This window comes from Diuraphis noxia, unplaced genomic scaffold, assembly GCF_037042655.1.
Source record: "Diuraphis noxia isolate RWA-SAM2 unplaced genomic scaffold, SU_Dnox_SAM2 contig0004, whole genome shotgun sequence".
NCBI lineage: Eukaryota > Metazoa > Arthropoda > Insecta > Hemiptera > Aphididae > Diuraphis > Diuraphis noxia.
Window position 1 is genome coordinate 34,524,937 of NW_028301714.1, and position 15,234 is coordinate 34,540,170.

General features: G+C 24.8%; 1 protein-coding gene across 2 annotated transcripts in view; it reads right to left on the minus strand.

Annotated features, from left to right (window-relative positions):
- The window catches only part of LOC107168011 (uncharacterized), a 126,352-nt gene that overhangs the window by 16,116 nt on the left and 95,002 nt on the right, over window positions 1-15,234 (minus strand). For both annotated transcript variants that reach the window (XM_015517265.2, XM_089225702.1), the window contains one exon: window positions 14,711-14,850. In XM_015517265.2, the coding sequence (XP_015372751.1) occupies window positions 14,711-14,850 (140 nt within the window). The remainder of the gene's footprint in view (window positions 1-14,710; window positions 14,851-15,234) is intronic.

Sequence of the window (15,234 nt, forward strand, 5' to 3'; positions counted from 1 at the left end):
AGTTTGTCTCAATCTCCAATATAAGTAAATGTTGTTCTTTAAGCTTTTTATTAATTTGATTTCATCCGTTCTATACATTATACATCATGCATATGGTATATATGTTTGTTGATTATTTGTACTGCTTCATTATTAGCACACCAAAGAAATGTTATGTATGAGTTTACATTTTTGATAATTTGATAATTAATTATTCAAATTTCCTTTTAAAGAGCTAATTACATTAAGTTGTCTAAGTTTCAATGTAAAACATATCATACAATCTATCCAATGTTTGTAAGTTTATATACTATATATATTTTAATGGTTTGTAATACATTATTATTATCAGATTAATACAAAATAAACTGTGAAACAAGTACAGAGTCAAATATTGAAATATTATAGAATATAATTTATACTATAAATCAAAAATAATAAGTAAATTTGAAAACATTTGATATAATAAAACACAAATAATTATAGCTAAAGGGCTTTGATACAAAGTGATTAGCTTATATATATATATATATATATATAATATACACTAAATAGTAAATATAGTCGAAATAGATATATCTTGCGTCATGTATGATTTTGACAATACCTATCCTTTTTTTCGTACCTTCGTTTTTACAATCACTGTGAATATATTTCCGGTATCTTCTAAATCTTGATATATGATATTTCTCACGTCACATGTTTTAGATTCATTGCAAGTCGATGGTCTTTCAATGATTTGTAGCCTTTTGGAGCTCTAACAATGCTTCAGCTATTGACTTTGAGCGTGGTTTGCTTCCAGTGGTAAATTATTTAATATTGGATATTAGTATTGGGAGATGGTTAAATGTAAAGTTTATCATAATATCTATTTTTCTTTTATATGCAACCAAATAATTAAGATTTTAATTATCTGTATAAATATATAATTTCATCCAAATTAAAACTTAATCTATACATATAAAATCCAATTACCACTTAGTCATTGATCGCTGTAACTCAAAAACTAACGAAACGTACGAACTTGAAATTTGGAATAGAGATTTTTCCCATATTTTCACCGTGCAATTAAAAATGTTGCGTTTTAGTGGAGTAATTAACAACTATAATATTGTTCAACGCTAATACGTATTGTGCTGCACGGGCGCACGGCACAGGCGCACGGCGGCCCGCGGATTTCCAGCTACCTGCAACCTATCCTTTTTGTCTGTCATGTAGATAAGAATTGTTCCGAGAAGTTTACCGATAAAAATAATCTTTTGCATCACGCGTACACCAATATATTGTAAATATGAAAAAACCAAAAATATACACGGGTAAAGCCGGGTAATTCAGCTGTTTCTATACACCTATATTTCTATGCATTGACCATTACCTATGTGTATTCCACATATTGTACCTACCTATTTATTCTTATTTTACATAATTTTTTACGTTACATGTTTCATACATATACAAGGTATAACAGATAGAACTGACTTTTGGAATAACTTTAGTTCAAATTAATATTTTTTATTTTTTTTTCTGTTCATTAAGTGACCCTAGAATTACATATTGTATAATCATTTTTTTTATGTTTTATTATTAGTATTGAAAAAATTAATTAAATTTTATATAATTTTATACATTCGTCGGTTCCCTTAGAATCCAAAACATTTTTTTTTCTTTTTAAGGGGAACCCGCGGAAACAGGCCATTGGGTGTGGGGTGGTACGGTAGGGGTTATTTTTGTATATTTGTTTGTAGGTTTTTAAGTGGGTAGGGTTGTAACACGTTTTTGTGTATGTGTGGCAAGGATATGTTACTAAAAATCCCGGATGGTCACCCACGGTAAAGCACGATTGAGCATAGACCTTTTTAGCAACACGATTGAGCATAGAATATTTTATGTGATGTTGCCATATTCACAATATTTTGAAATTTATTATTTTCAGTTGTTATTACACCAATTATTATGATATCAGACGCGAACCGTGAGCCGAGCTCCTCGGCTTTATCGACAATGTTATCGATCAATAAATTAGTTCCGGAGCAAAACGACGTTTTAGACATTTAGCATCGGGGGGAAATATAAGTAGGCCTTAGTGAATTTATACAAATATAAATTAATTGGAGAGCGCAAAAAAGATAATCTTTTAAGATGGAGGTGTACGAATAATAAATGTTCAGCAATAATGTTCTCAGGTTTAGATAAACATAAAGTGATTGAAACTGCTGGACAACATAAACACGATCAAAATTCTATTGAAAAAATAGAAACACAAGTTTTGAGAGAAAATTGCAAGAGAAAAGCTGAAGAATCAATTTTCACACAGCCACTTAAAATTATTCGCACCGAACTTAATTTAACTAAATATTTTTGTACATATACAGTTCAAAATTGAAAATGGCAACGTTGCAAGGTTTTTTATGCTCAATCGTGTTGGTTTTCTTTTGTATTTCAGTTTCCTTTGATACGCCGACAATTCATGCTCAATCGTGTTGCGAAAAAGGTGTTTTATGCTCAATCGTGTCGCAGCCGGTCACCCATCCAGGAGCTAGCAACGGTGGTCGGTACGTACGCTCAGTGCGTTTCCACAGATTGAGCGTACGACCGCGCCTTACCAAGCCACTCTAAAACATTTAGATTAACTTTAAACGCTCTATGCGGTAATGACTTACAATTTTCAAATACCATCTAGTAATATATAAAATAATATTATAATTATTTATATTATTTAATATATGCGATATTATTTTGTCAATAATTAGTTCAACCTAATTTATTACTAATATCAGTAAGAATATGATATAGTAAAATAATCTTTGAAATATAGGATCATTATTTGTTAACTTCACTCAGAATCATATTTTGTATGCAATGATTTACCATTGAATTCAAATTTAACATACTTCAATAAATTAACCAATACAATCACGAAATACACTTGGCAATACAACATAGCGACTTCTTTGGTTATTTTTAAAAATGTTTTTCAATAATACAATTTTGGGACATCTCCATTATGAGTATTGAGTAATGAACTAAATATATCTTGTAGGTATACATTTACCAAAAATATGTATGTGCAGTTTTACTCTTTTGAAATGTTTGTTTAAGATCAATGATTGTTATAATAAAATAACCTTCAGAAGGTTTAAAAAAAAATTATAAATTTATGGTATCACGGCGTCCTGGATAGTCAATATCACTACACTTATGTCAGTAATCCATATTTTTTTTTATAGATAATAGTATTATTAAAATAAATGTGAATAATTATTAAAAACAAGATTAAATTATTAGTTATTTACTTCTTGTACAACTTCTTGTTATTTTATTTCATCTATGGTATATGAATGCAATTTTAGCCTTCAGTTAAACGATAAAATCGCTGGTAAATGGGTGTTTCTAGTAATAATTCATTTTCATATACACAATTGTATTGACATTGATCATCATCTAATTTATAATACTATGATATTATTTACTGTTATTATAATCTTGTAATAGTCATGTTATATTATACCATGTGATAACATACATTATGTTGAAAAGTATGCAAAGCAAGATTGTACACACAAATTAAGTTCTAAATTTACATTTGATACTTGTTATAAATGTTAATTGAATAGAAAAATTTTTATGGTTTCTAGTATAATTTAATAATGTATATAATAGGTATGCACTGTACAAAAAAATCAACCCTTACAATGCTCACTTTTTTCAGTATGGACTGGCGACACGCAACTTTAGCCAGATTTCATGCAAAATTTCAATTACAATGGAACCTAGGTTATTTTCAATAATGTATGTCTAAATAATAATCAGCGATTACTTAAAAACTAACACCTACCTATATATATATTTTTTTAATACCTTGATGCTCTTTATTTCAGAAAATTATTTATGAACATTTATTAGTGGTTAAATACAGATCATCAGAGAAACCGACTTGAAATCCTTAATATTAATGCATTAATAAAACTTTGTTTAGTCTATCTATTCATAATAATTTAGTTTATTATAACTATTTATAATAATGAATGATTTGAAATATGTTATTCGTGAGATTAGACTAGAATCTAGGTATGTAGTTAAAACAATAAATTGTCTTTAAAAATAAATATTTAATTTAGTACAAATACATAATTATTTTGTATTAAATGATATAATATTTTAAATATACAGTAGAAACTCGTTTAACTGTCACTCGATTTACCATCAGTTTCAGTTATCCGTCTACGGTCACTGTCAAAAAAAAAGTTAATGATACGATCGCCATAAAATCGTCGCGGTACATAACACGGCGGTTATCATGCGTATAAAAATAGTTTATAATATCAATCATCAATGCAATAAACTATTTTTTAAATGTCACCAGTGCATTGGCTGTTCTGACTGTACCAGACCTAAAGAATGGGTGGAATAAACTATGGCCTGAAATAACACCGTGAGAAGAAGATGACGGATTATTTTGTTTAATATTTTTAGAAAGGTATTCTTTATGTTATTACATATTATATACAGTAGACGCCGTTTATAAGACTCACTTTGGGACCAGCATCAAGTGAGTCTTATAACCGAATGAATCTTATAGGCGAAGTGGAAAAAAAAATTAATTACGTATTTATAAATTTTATTTTTCAACATATTTTGCTTTAATTTTAATACTTTAACATATATTACATATTATAGTATACTTATTATTGAATAAATTTAATAATCCCGATAAAAAAAAATAAAATTTTAATAGGTAAATATTACATACAAAAAAATTATAAAAATTATAAAGGATGTACGTAAAATGTATTTATTATTTATTTTGAAAAATTACTTTTCAAAAATATTTGTAATTTTAGTTTGTTTTTTATTTTATTCTAATATTGATATTTTCTCTTTTTTCCATCTATAGAACCACTCCTCTTTCGCTTTGAAGTTAACCTTCCCCATTTTTTCTGCCAATTCTTCAGCTTTTTGACAAAGCAAAGGACCTGACACGTGAGCATCTTTATCTCTAACTTTTACGAACCATTCTTTCAATGCACGTTCAATTATTATACGTTATAAGGTACGAACAGAAACTAGAAATAATCAACACGAATATTATTTAATTTTTCAATACCAATTTATTTTTAAATTATAACCAAAAAAGTTTATTTTCTACTATTTATTTAACGAAATTTGAGTCTTATAACCGAAGTGTTGAGTCTTATAACCGATTTTTTTAAAATGTATTTTGATATGTACGGACCGTTCCATACGATTTTGAGTCTAATAAGCAACTGAACTTTATATCCGTGAGTCTAATAAGCGCGGCGCCTACTGTATTATTAGTAGGTATTTATTATTATTTTATTATTTATTGTTATTGTTATTATTGTTATTATTATATTTATTTTTTTTTGTCAGAAAATTACGTAGTAAAATACATACGTTTATTGAAATTTATTTAATTGTTTTGTATTATTGTATTTCTGTTGACCGTCTATTCGATTAACCGTCACTGTCCCGGTCCTGACATTGACGGTTAATCGAGTTTCTACCGTAAATCCTATAATTTAGTTCTAAAATATCAATTGAAAAAAATGGCTTATAAAATTAAACTTAAAAATATGTATGTTAATACACGTATAATGCAACACCTTTATTTATAATTTTTTTACTTTTTAGTTAATTTATCAGTAGTAAATATAATTCAACAATGTCCACAGAACTTATAAAAATAAAATATTTTGATAGTCACAATCATAAAATATGTTTCAAATAATTTGAATCCTTTTACGTATTTTAATATATCTTGTTAATGCATTATAATTTATACTTATAAAATAAATCAATAAATAAATGAATAAGAAATATTTTTATATATTTATGACGGTGATATTGAATTGAGTCCGTGCTACTTTTATGTGTTTGAATTGAGTCCAGCTTATTATCTTAATATCTTTGAATTGAGTAGGATATAGTAGGTTTTTTAACAAAAATAGATTTGGATGTTTTGTGTGATGTAAAGGATATATATATATATACTATATATATACTATATACTATATACTATATACTATATACGGGACGTTTAAGAGCTATCCTAAATTTTTTACTCAAATTTTTACGAATCACGATTTCTATAAAGATTCATATGCTATTATTATTTTAAAAAATTGTTTTATGGTACATAACTATTATTATTAAAAAAAAAATTAATTTAAGCAAACACACATTTTTTGAGGGACTCAACTCGAATAACCTAACAATATCGGTCAGACTCAACTCCGATAACCCAAAAATATTTGCGGGACTCAATTCAATATTTGGGACTCAATTCAACGTCAGCCATTTATGATCATGATTAGCGCGACCTAAAAAGATTTATGGTAAATACTTTATGTATTAAATTTATCTACATAAAACGATTGATATCCACCCATTATTTAACCTTCTATTTAGTATAGATCAAATATCAATATTCATCACATTACAGCCTTTGAAACGTCGTTCTATAATATATATATATATATATTTTATTAAAAATACCCTCGGCAACAGGCCATTGGGCTTACGGTGCGAAAATTACAAATTACAGAAATTACAAAAGTTGTATATATATACATATATATTACATTAAATTTTGGATATAAGTTTTTATAATAGTATGCTGAAGTATAATAGTAAAATAAGTCTAGTAGGTACCTAGTATACTATAGTATTAAATAAAGCGTAAATTACTGATATTTATTTGTTGAAAATATTATTATAATTTATAATACTATATTATAGATATTCAAACCTATACACATAAAAATTCTAAAGTTTAAATATTTTTTAAAGGGATATTTACTATTTTTTAGCAAACTATACCGTAACTTATAACTGTTTTATAGATATAAATATATCATAATATACATTTTATGTATAATTTTTATTACACATGTCACATATGTACATATGATATGTGCTTGCATAAAATACATAACATTAGATGGATATTTAATTTTCCAATGTAATTATCTTAGCTTTGTGTTTGGTATTTTATGTTTACTTACATAATATATATATATATAATATTATACATGAATTTGACATATAAAATAATATTGATATTATCATTTTTATGAAAATTATACTTTTCAAAACTAAATTTAACGCATAGAACTTGGCACCAAGTAATATTAGTTTTAATAATAATTAAAGGTCATATTTGGTAAATATTTATTAGTAATTAATAATTATACGTGTTTTGTCCCTTTACACACTTGTTAAACAGAAAAAAGATAAACTAAAACCTTGTCCCTACACAAATTTACGTTCAAAACAGAATTCTTATGAACAATGTATTGTTTAAGTTATCAAAACTTATTTTAACGTCGTTAATATTAAAAGACGTTTGAATATTCGTTAAATATAACTACTACCTTAGTTAATAGTGTGAACATATTATTTAAGAGCTTATGAATAAAGATTTATTTTTTATTATCTACTCAATTTAATATATTGAACGAATCACAAAATCCAAAAAATTAACATTTCATAGACATTAATTTTGAAGTATAATTATCTTAATTTCAAAAAAGCATTGTATATTAATTATATATTGTTAATACTTATTTTTAGTAACTCTGAATATAAAATATGTTGTTTGAGATAATTTTGTCATGTCGATGGACAGAGATATAAATTTAATAGTTTTAGTGCTTTGTACATTAAGCTACTTAATTAATTTAAGTATTACTATTAAATGTATTTATACAATTATTTTAGGTCTTGAATAAATGAGATTATATTTAATTTTAAACTCGTTAAATTAAAATAAAAAATAATAACTTCTTTTTATATTATATGTTTCGCAAAGAAGCCTAATGGTTTTATTTAAAAAAAAAAATATTCTAGGAGTTTGAATGCAATTTACTTTAATTTTTCAATACATTTGATATAAATCCTAATCATACCTGCAACATTCTCCATATTTACAATTATAAATTATGATAATCCCATGTGTATATGTGTAATGTATATCCATGTATATTGTATATAGTGATACTATTCAATTTTAATATAATTTATGTACATGGTATATATAATTGATTATAAAAATATTAAAAAGTATTTGGTTCTAATTCTAAATAAATTGTGTAATTGTCATTTAAGAATAAATTAGAAGTACCCAAAGCTTAGTTATTCTTTCTATCCAGGGAAATAATATTTCCTGAGTGAAATGAAAGCAAAATATAAGTTATTATTTGGGTTTATTCAGCGGTAAAATGTAATACAAGTTTCAAACTGATTAGTTGTATATTGGAGAGAAACAATTAACATTGATAAAATTTATCAGATTTGTATTTAACCATTATATAAATATTATGGTTAGGGAAGACGAAATCTAACGAAAAATGGACAGTTAAATTTAATAGATATGTTTACTATTAAAACCACTTTTATATTAATTTTTGAGATCAATTACTAGATGGTTCATAATTTTATTGTTATTAATAATAATATTGTTCATATTTTGAAAGCAATAAACAAAGATATTTTATTTTTTAACTGACCAATAGTTAATGATATAATGCACTTAATTATAACATAATTATGTATAGTATACAATACAATTTGATTTTTATCGTATACAAAATTAAACAAACTTACCTTCATTTAAAATACTTAAACACTGTTTATTATACTTTTGTCAATATCAAAATTAATGGATGCTTATCATTTATTAATAACAAAAAAATAAATATTAAACTATTTTAGGTGCATATTTTTAAAGGTTTTTGATCATAAATGAATTTGTTAAGGATATTTTTTTCGAGGGCTAAATGAAATGAGCTCCAATCCCTAATTATTATAACATTCAAATGCCTCGTGGTAAATTGTAGATACTCTATCATCATTACTAAAATCTAAATAAGAAGATTTAGGTTTTAGCTTCTAAATAATTATTAGGTAGATATTAATATAAGGAAAAACAAGTTACCTGTTTTAATTTCAAATATTTCTACATACTATGTTCGTTAGGTTTTTCCTTGGATTTATTTATTATCCTTTGATAGCTTAATCTATTTAATATTCTCATTAAACCTAACATACCATAAGTGCTACTTAAAAGGTTATTACCAACACAATTTTCTCATTGTATCCTTCATTTATAATATCGTTTGACGTCTTAAACTTTCAATTTATTTTTTTATTTTAGTACATAATATGTCTGTAAGAGAAAACCTATAAAAACGTAAATGTTATAAGGAGTTTAATATTATATTTTTCAGTGAATAAAATATTGGCTTCGATAAATGTTAATTTTCAGTTGTCCAATCTAATATATTGGAAAAAAATATTTTGTTTTAAACAATAAATAATTGAATTTGCTTATATATTGTGAACAAGTATTTTTTTTACGGGTACGATACATAAATAAATACTTTTATAACTGCCATAAGAAACACTGCGTATTTGTGTATTTATTTATTAAAATAATATTGTGTATTATGTATGACATTTCAAAAATTTACAAGGAATTGATAACATTTTTGTTTTATATATCTGTTCAAACCGAATTTGAAAAATAATATTACTAAATTCACTAAGAAGTATTATTAAACATGCTTTGTATGGTGATATAGTTATGCTTTGCATAATATACATTTTATAAGATGGTTGATACAGGAATAATACCAATAACTACACATTAATTTAATAATTGATAATATTATAATATTTAAAATGAATCAAATAAATAACTTATAACAGGGTGATAAATTTTCACATGAGAAATATGTTTGTAAATTACTCTTCACTTTAATTTTTATGAAATGTTTAAAAATGTTGTCACGTTTACTTTATTTAAGATACAGTTCAAGTTAATGAACAGTTTTAAACAAAACTTTTATAATTACAACAATCTTAGAACCTGTAAAAATAACACTTGCTTAATTCCATAAACTATTTGAGAAGCCCACCGTTAATTTGTTAGCAATTTTAAGAAGATAAAATTGTTCAAAGTGCCATTTATTCAATCTAACTTAAAAATTATTAAAACAAAATCGATAGACCAAACATATTTAAATAATACTGTAAATTTTAAAACTTTTTAATTTTTCACATCATTTAGAATATTTAAGTATACGTTTAAAATGTTAAGTGCATTTTAAGTCTTTTAATTTTTTTTCGAACACACTTTAAAAATGTTATATACCAGTAATCTTACTATACAATTATAGAATAATAAAAATTCTCAAATAAGTGTGTCAGTAGTATTCTAAAAAAATTTAGTGTTTAAGCGTAAATCACAATATGTATAATTTGTTTGAAAAAAGTAATTTATAATATATAATACCTTAGGGTACATTAAAAACGTAAATTTGATTTTTGATTGATGATTTGAAAAATTTATGTTTGTTCATATATTTAAATACATAATTTTAGCAGATAGAAATGAAATATTATTTCGCATTCAAATTCAATATCTAGTTTCTCAGAGCTTACAATTATATAAAAGTCTATGACTGATGAGCATAGGTACTATTAAAATAATGTATGGTCATTTAATATGTAAGTACTAAGGTCTTAAAGGTTTATTGATTATATTATGGTTTTATTTTAAGTTGTTTGCAAGGGTCATAAAATAAAAAATTAAATATAATGAGGAAAACTTGATTTTAATTTAATGAAAATATATTTATTTACATCCAATAACTAATAAAAAAATTATTTTTTATTTTTTATTGTAAAGCATAATTATAATTAATTTGTTTGTTCAACATAATGTTTTCAGATACCATTTTAACATTATCATAGTTTTGGGTTAGATGACTATATGTTTTTTTTTAGTCAAAGAAAGACTATAATATTACGTCGTGGTTTGAAATAAATTTAAACAAATAAATATAGAATACAAATAGGATCTATATTAACATGTCCTAAAAACCGAAAATTCATTACAATCAAATACCATATCAGATATCTTATATCGGTAAGTCAGATAAATTTAAGCAATGTAATAAATCATCTGATATTTTATTTTACTAAATTTTGAAATACTAAGTATATGTCTTTAAGATTGATCACCTAGCCGAAGTTTGTTTCGTATGTCCACTGTGGATTCTGATTCAGTTAGTGCTTTTGTTAATTAGTTTGTGCCCTTGTAATTTGTACTTTATACTTTATAGTAATGTGAACCGTATCAACACTGTACTACATAGTATTTCAAAAGTCATAAATTATTTATTTGACTCCAACAGTGATCGGTGATCGTAATTATCATTAAGTATTATGGATGTTATTCTGTGTCAGACCAACGACGTTGGTAACAATTTTTATCATAATATAGTAAGTTATTATACCCTTAGATATGTTATAACTTTTATTTTTAATTGTTTTCAAGTAATAATAGATTGTAAATTAAATATATAGTACAAGCCATTTTTAAATGTATTAAAAAAATAAATATTAATTTCGATAATCTCAATTTTGTAATGATTATAGTGTAAGTAGGTTCAATGTAAATTCGTATTAGTATAGAATTACCTAATTGATTTTACTTTTATAATTGGCAATTTTTGTAGATTATGATTAATATTTATTTTTCTTAAATATATTACAATGGTATTCAATTTTAAGAAGAAAATTTAGTTAAAAACTATAAATGTCTTGTCAAATTATATTATATTTCTTTACCTGCATGTGTATGTCAATATTCAAAAACTGAATTTTATAGTACAATGACATTTTTTGAATTTGATTATACTTTCAACACTTCCATATAAAAACGTTAAGAAAATATTTCTAGAATATTTAAAATCAACACTCGACTAGTATAAACGATCTCGTTAAAATGAAAGGTATTTATTTTTTTCGTGTTAGATAATATCCATTTAAGTCTATTAAGAGAACGACAGTGAATTTCATATATTTAATATTATACTAGTCGTATTATATTACTATACTTTATAGATCTTCTCAACTTAATGTATAATACTAAGCATTGTACTGTTGTAATATTGTTATTATGTCAAGATAAATAAAGGATTTTCTTTATAGTTTTTATTGTATTCAAAGTGTTTCTTTGTTGTTCATACTTAACATTTGAAATGATAAAATATATTATGACATTTTTATAATTAGTTTAATTATTTTAGTTGATGTTTTGTTTAAAATTAAGGTTTTTTTTTATGAATTACACTTCTACGAATTTATTATATTTATTTAAGTTACAACGTAAGGGACATTGTTTTCAGGTCTTGTAAAATGTAATTCATTTAATTTTTTATTAATAATTAAAAGTTAAATAACATTTTAAAATAATGTATTTGAATGTAAATTGGTTATTTTTTTATTTATACATTTAAAGTATAATCTTTACATTTGAATTAGATTTTGTGAAATTTATATAATTTCTTTTATAATATACAAAACGAAATTATTTCATTATCATTTTTTGCTAAATATTGTATTTTGCGATAACTTTCTGACATACGAGTACAGTATAATATTTATTTATTTATCATTATCTCTAACCAGTGTACGAAATTTGACTTTTAAAACTGTTACAACTACACATGTACATCTATATTTTATCTTCATCACAAACAAAACTTACAGAAGATGGATAAATTATATAAATAAGAACGTATAGGCCCATAGGAATTGCTATTTTTGTTCAGTCTTGTGTGGAATGAAGACTTACGGACGAATATTGAATCAACTCTGTTAAGTTTTAGTAAACTGTACTAAGTAAGCAAGAACGTACATTGTTTCTATGTGTGTTTTAGACATTTTTTAATGCTAAAAATTTGCTTGAACGATAAACTATTTGGTGCTCGGTCATAGTCATCACTAACTTAGTTGTTTAGTTTACCTACACTATAATAAACATATAAAATGTGGTTTTTAATATTTTATTTTATTTATAATTATTATACAAGTGCTTAAGTGATAAAATGTGTATTCAAAAATAACAGTATATTATGGAAGACAATAATGCAAATATTTTATTAATAGTAAATTTAAATATTATTGTAACCCTTGTATTTATACTTAAGAAAATAAAGATAATTTATTTTATCAAGCTTTCTTATGATTTTTATCTTAGCATAACACAAAATCACGTGTTGCATTTATTTTTGGTATTCTAATAAATAAATACTTTACAAACTTTTTACTACTGTTCTAATGATAACGACATTTGAATGATTTTTTATTACGGTCAACAGCTCTTTTGTGTATAGTTTTTGATATCTCGTTTGAAAATAGTATGTATTAAACCGATACGTCACTCGGGAGATGATGGATATTAATCTGTTTTGTGAGAAGAATCCCTTGGTTGTATTATTGACAAACATGTACATATAAACGTCAACTACAGTTGGTGTACGTCTTGACAACAATATTATTTGTAAAGAGATATAAGGACATTTTAATATTAGATTTTGAGTAGGTAATACCTCCATGTAATCAAAATATTGTTGGAGTAGTATAAATTTTCAATTCTTCAAATATAAGCCAGATGTATACTATCTTTGTAAACGTTATTGTTCAAAATGTATTGAATTTGACGTAGGTATTTGATGCGTTCATGTTTATTTATTATCAGATTATTCGACTCAGTTAACATAAATCCGATATTTTAATACGTAAAATAAATATACTGACGTATATTAAAAATAGGTGTCGATAAAGTTATTATATGAAACCAATCATTTTTATCGTAAAATAAGTTTATTTAACGTGCAAAATATTATTAAGTGTTAACGTTAAAGACGTAATAGTTTGGGCAACCTAATATTAGTAGCAAATGACTATTTTCCACAACAACATTGAGAATAATAAATGCACAATAATTAATATACTTACAGCGCCATTATACATAATGTCTACAATGATAAATTTGTTAAAAGACGATTGATTTACGACTTTGACCAAGAAATGAAGTTAGAATTTACATATCTTTAGTCATGATAATAATTTTGCTTTAAAACAGTTAAATAAATACCCAACTTAAAAGACGAATTCAAAATAGGTTTATTTTTTGTTTGAGTAAATGTTTTATTTATTAAATATGGAGTTGAAATTAGCAAGGTATTATTTCGGAAGTGGAAACTTTGCATTTAAAATGTCCATAATATTTCAATTTATTTTATTTTATGTGTCTAATACAAGAAATTTACCTATTTTTGAAATATTTTTTTTTTTTTATTTCAAAAAATTTAGAAAAATATACAGTATAAACATTAGACAATAAACATACATGTTTAGTATAATAAATACAACGGATATTATATAATAGCTAGGGATTTTTGGTGAGGTGAATGAACCATTCAGTATACAGCACTTAGGCGTCAGTTTAATGAAGGTTACATTTCATGATATATGTTTAGTTAATTAAGTAATAACGTATTAGGGCCAATGCTACATAGAGCGTTCTGAAAAGATTTTCAGGAATAGGGATGAACTTTGATCGTATGGTGGTTGGTTTAAATTTTAGACTGGCTTCTGAATTTCAGACGATGAAAGATGAATAACAGAGCAATTCTGTTTTAGCAGAAGATTTTAAATGAGAATTTCGGTTTCGAGGTTGATTTTTATTTTTTTTTCGTTTGAGTTTTAGTAAAGATAAAGTCCTATATTTAATCTTAAATAAATACTTAATAATATAAAATTCTGGTCCATTAATTTATGTCCTATAGAACTTTTTTTCTGAATAACATATTTTATTCAAAACAAAATATATAGGTACAATCTTTAATAAAATTACCTCATCTGGTAGTTGTGAGTTCTACTGACGTCGTCATATTTATGGTATGTGGCTTGGAACAGTAAATAGCTTTCTTCCCATTCGACTTGTACTCTCAATTGTCCTTTGTCTGTCAAAAAAGGACAACCCGAATCACGGAGCTAGAAAAAAAAATAATACAACATATGGTCAAGATATTACTTTAGTACTTGTGAAAAGCCCATAATAGTGGGTTTAAAAAGTAGCGTGGATAGTGAATACAATGCGTTGAACTCTTTTATACAAGACGTAAGTTTTTTTTAAAGTTTTAAATGTTTTAATACAAAATTGATAATATTATGCAGTGAACATCATCGTTTATTTCATTTTTACATAATATATACTTGACATAAGTTTTCAAGATATAGTTATAAGTGTTTGGCATTATTCATCACATATTATGATAAAGCACAGGTGTGCAGCTAAGTTTTTTTTTATTAACCTATTAGTTTTTGGTATTACGTCAAAGCCACAAGACAAAATTATCGTACGTCAAAACAGCTTGG